The 2007-nt window shown below is 42.0% G+C and overlaps 1 protein-coding gene across 1 annotated transcript in view; it reads right to left on the reverse strand.

Annotated features, from left to right (window-relative positions):
• Nucleotides 1–858: 858 nt before the first annotated feature.
• HEATR3 (HEAT repeat containing 3) overlaps nucleotides 859–2007 on the reverse strand; it is a 36775-nt gene continuing 35626 nt past the window's right edge. Inside the window, exon 15 of the mRNA XM_007459480.1 lies at nucleotides 859–1632. Coding sequence (XP_007459542.1) covers nucleotides 1510–1632 — 123 coding nt within the window. The 3' untranslated portion in view covers nucleotides 859–1509. The remainder of the gene's footprint in view (nucleotides 1633–2007) is intronic.

The following is a 2007-nucleotide window of genomic DNA, read 5'->3' on the forward strand; positions in this document are numbered from 1 at the left end:
CAGCATTATTCACAGTAGCCAAGACACAGAAACAACCTAAACGCCCATCAGTGGATGTATGGGTAAAGAAAATGTAGTGTATATACACAATGGAATAGTATTCAGCCATAAAAAAGAAGGAAATCCTGACATTTGTGACAATGTGGGTAGACCTTGAGGACATTATGCTAAGTGAAATACATCAGAGAAAAACAAATACTGTATGATCTCACTTATATGTGGAATCTAAAAACAAAAACAACAACAACAAAAAACCCACCCCAAAACCAAACAACTGAATTCATAGAGAGAATAGATTGTTAGTTGCCCGAGGTGGGCGGTGGGGGGCAAGCAAAATGGGTGAAGGTTGTCAAAAGGTACAGACTTCCAATTATAAGTGACTGGGCATGTCATGTACAGCACGGGGACTACAGTTAAGAATACCGTATTGCACATTTGAAAGCTGCTAAGAGAGTCGATGCTAAAGGTTCTTATCACGAGGAAAACAAAGGTATGTGAGGTGATGGACGTTAACTAAAGTTAAGTCCTGTGCTGGGTATTGGGCCTTTTAACAGGTCAACTGAGATCCACAGTGGGTAAATTTTCAAATCTCCAACAACTCCTCTGATCAGGCAAATGGACAGACAACGGACCTGGCCCAGGGGCCCCACTCCGACAATGATGTGCACTGAAGCTCCCTCCCTTTGCTCCACCTGCCACCGTACTAGTTCAAGGACATTGACAGTAATGCTGGAGATTCTTGCTGTAAAGTCTTGTTTTTAATAGCACACACATATTCAAAGCAAGATCCATTAGCAAGCAAACACGCAGTAATAGGATTATCTGATATTTTAAAAAAGATTTTCCAAGACACAAAGCTTTCAATTACAAAGCTATTTATTAAAAAACATATTCTTCCAATTCTGATTCCATATCAAATTAAATAAGGAGTGATGTTCCAAAGCAGTATCCGATCAGATCCTTTTGTACAGAGGACGACGAGGACCTCATGAGCTCATTAGCTAGTAGTACAGTCTGCTAAATAGTGGTATATGACTCCAACTCACTCCCCTCTTCACAAAAGGTAAGCATAATTGATATACTTCATACCCCCCCAAAATTTATAAAGCTCGTCTTCATATTTCAGTTAAAGATTCAGCTAATATAAAATGATAATGGCGTAAAAGAGCATCCAAGCAATGCTTCGGATTTTTCTTTTTTGCAAAATTCAAGGAAAACATGATTGTTTGGAAGTGTCTTCACTGCTCCTGAAGAAGCACCTGAGATTTCCTCGTGTTTCCACTCTTCGTGTTTCCAGTGATTAAAACATGCTGGAAACGTTTCTGAGAGCACTAGAAATGCCACACAGATCCCAGAGCTTTTAAGGAGTTTCTGACAGGTTCCGGAGTTTTTATGAACTTCAAATTAGTGTACAGGCATTAAAAAATGACTTTCAGGAACACACACACTGAAAGGAAACCCTCTAGTATTCTTCAGTGTTGAACGCTTTGAGGCAGGGACTGGTCTCTTTCAAGTAGTCAGTTTTTTCTCAACAGTTTCTTGATAAGCGACAAACCTTCTCAAGTTCATCTTCACGTTGTCGAGAACACACAGCTGATCTGGACTGTATTTAGCTCTCCCTTCTTTCCGTATCTGCCCAAAAAACATCATATGTGATTTGGTATATATGACTAATTCCTTTAAATAAGAAAGCATTTAATTTGCGGTGTATTTATTTTTAGAACAAACGGCAGTCAGATTTTGGTGAAACATTTTCACTTCCAAGGTGATGGAACACAGTACATTAGCCATAATGAAGATAAATTAAGGGCTTCCCTGGTGGCACAGTGGTTGAGAGTCCGCCTGCCGATGCAGGGGACACGGGTTCGTGCCCCTGTCCGGGAGGATCCCGCATGCCGCGGAGCGGCTGGGCCTGTGGGCCATGGCCGCTGAGCCTGTGCGTCCGGAGCCTGTGCTCCGCGACGGGAGAGGCCACAGCAGTGAGAGGCCCGCGTACCGCAAAAAAAA

This window comes from Lipotes vexillifer, unplaced genomic scaffold (genome assembly GCF_000442215.2).
Source record: "Lipotes vexillifer unplaced genomic scaffold, Lipotes_vexillifer_v1.1 scaffold342, whole genome shotgun sequence".
Taxonomy (NCBI): Eukaryota; Metazoa; Chordata; class Mammalia; order Artiodactyla; family Lipotidae; genus Lipotes; species Lipotes vexillifer.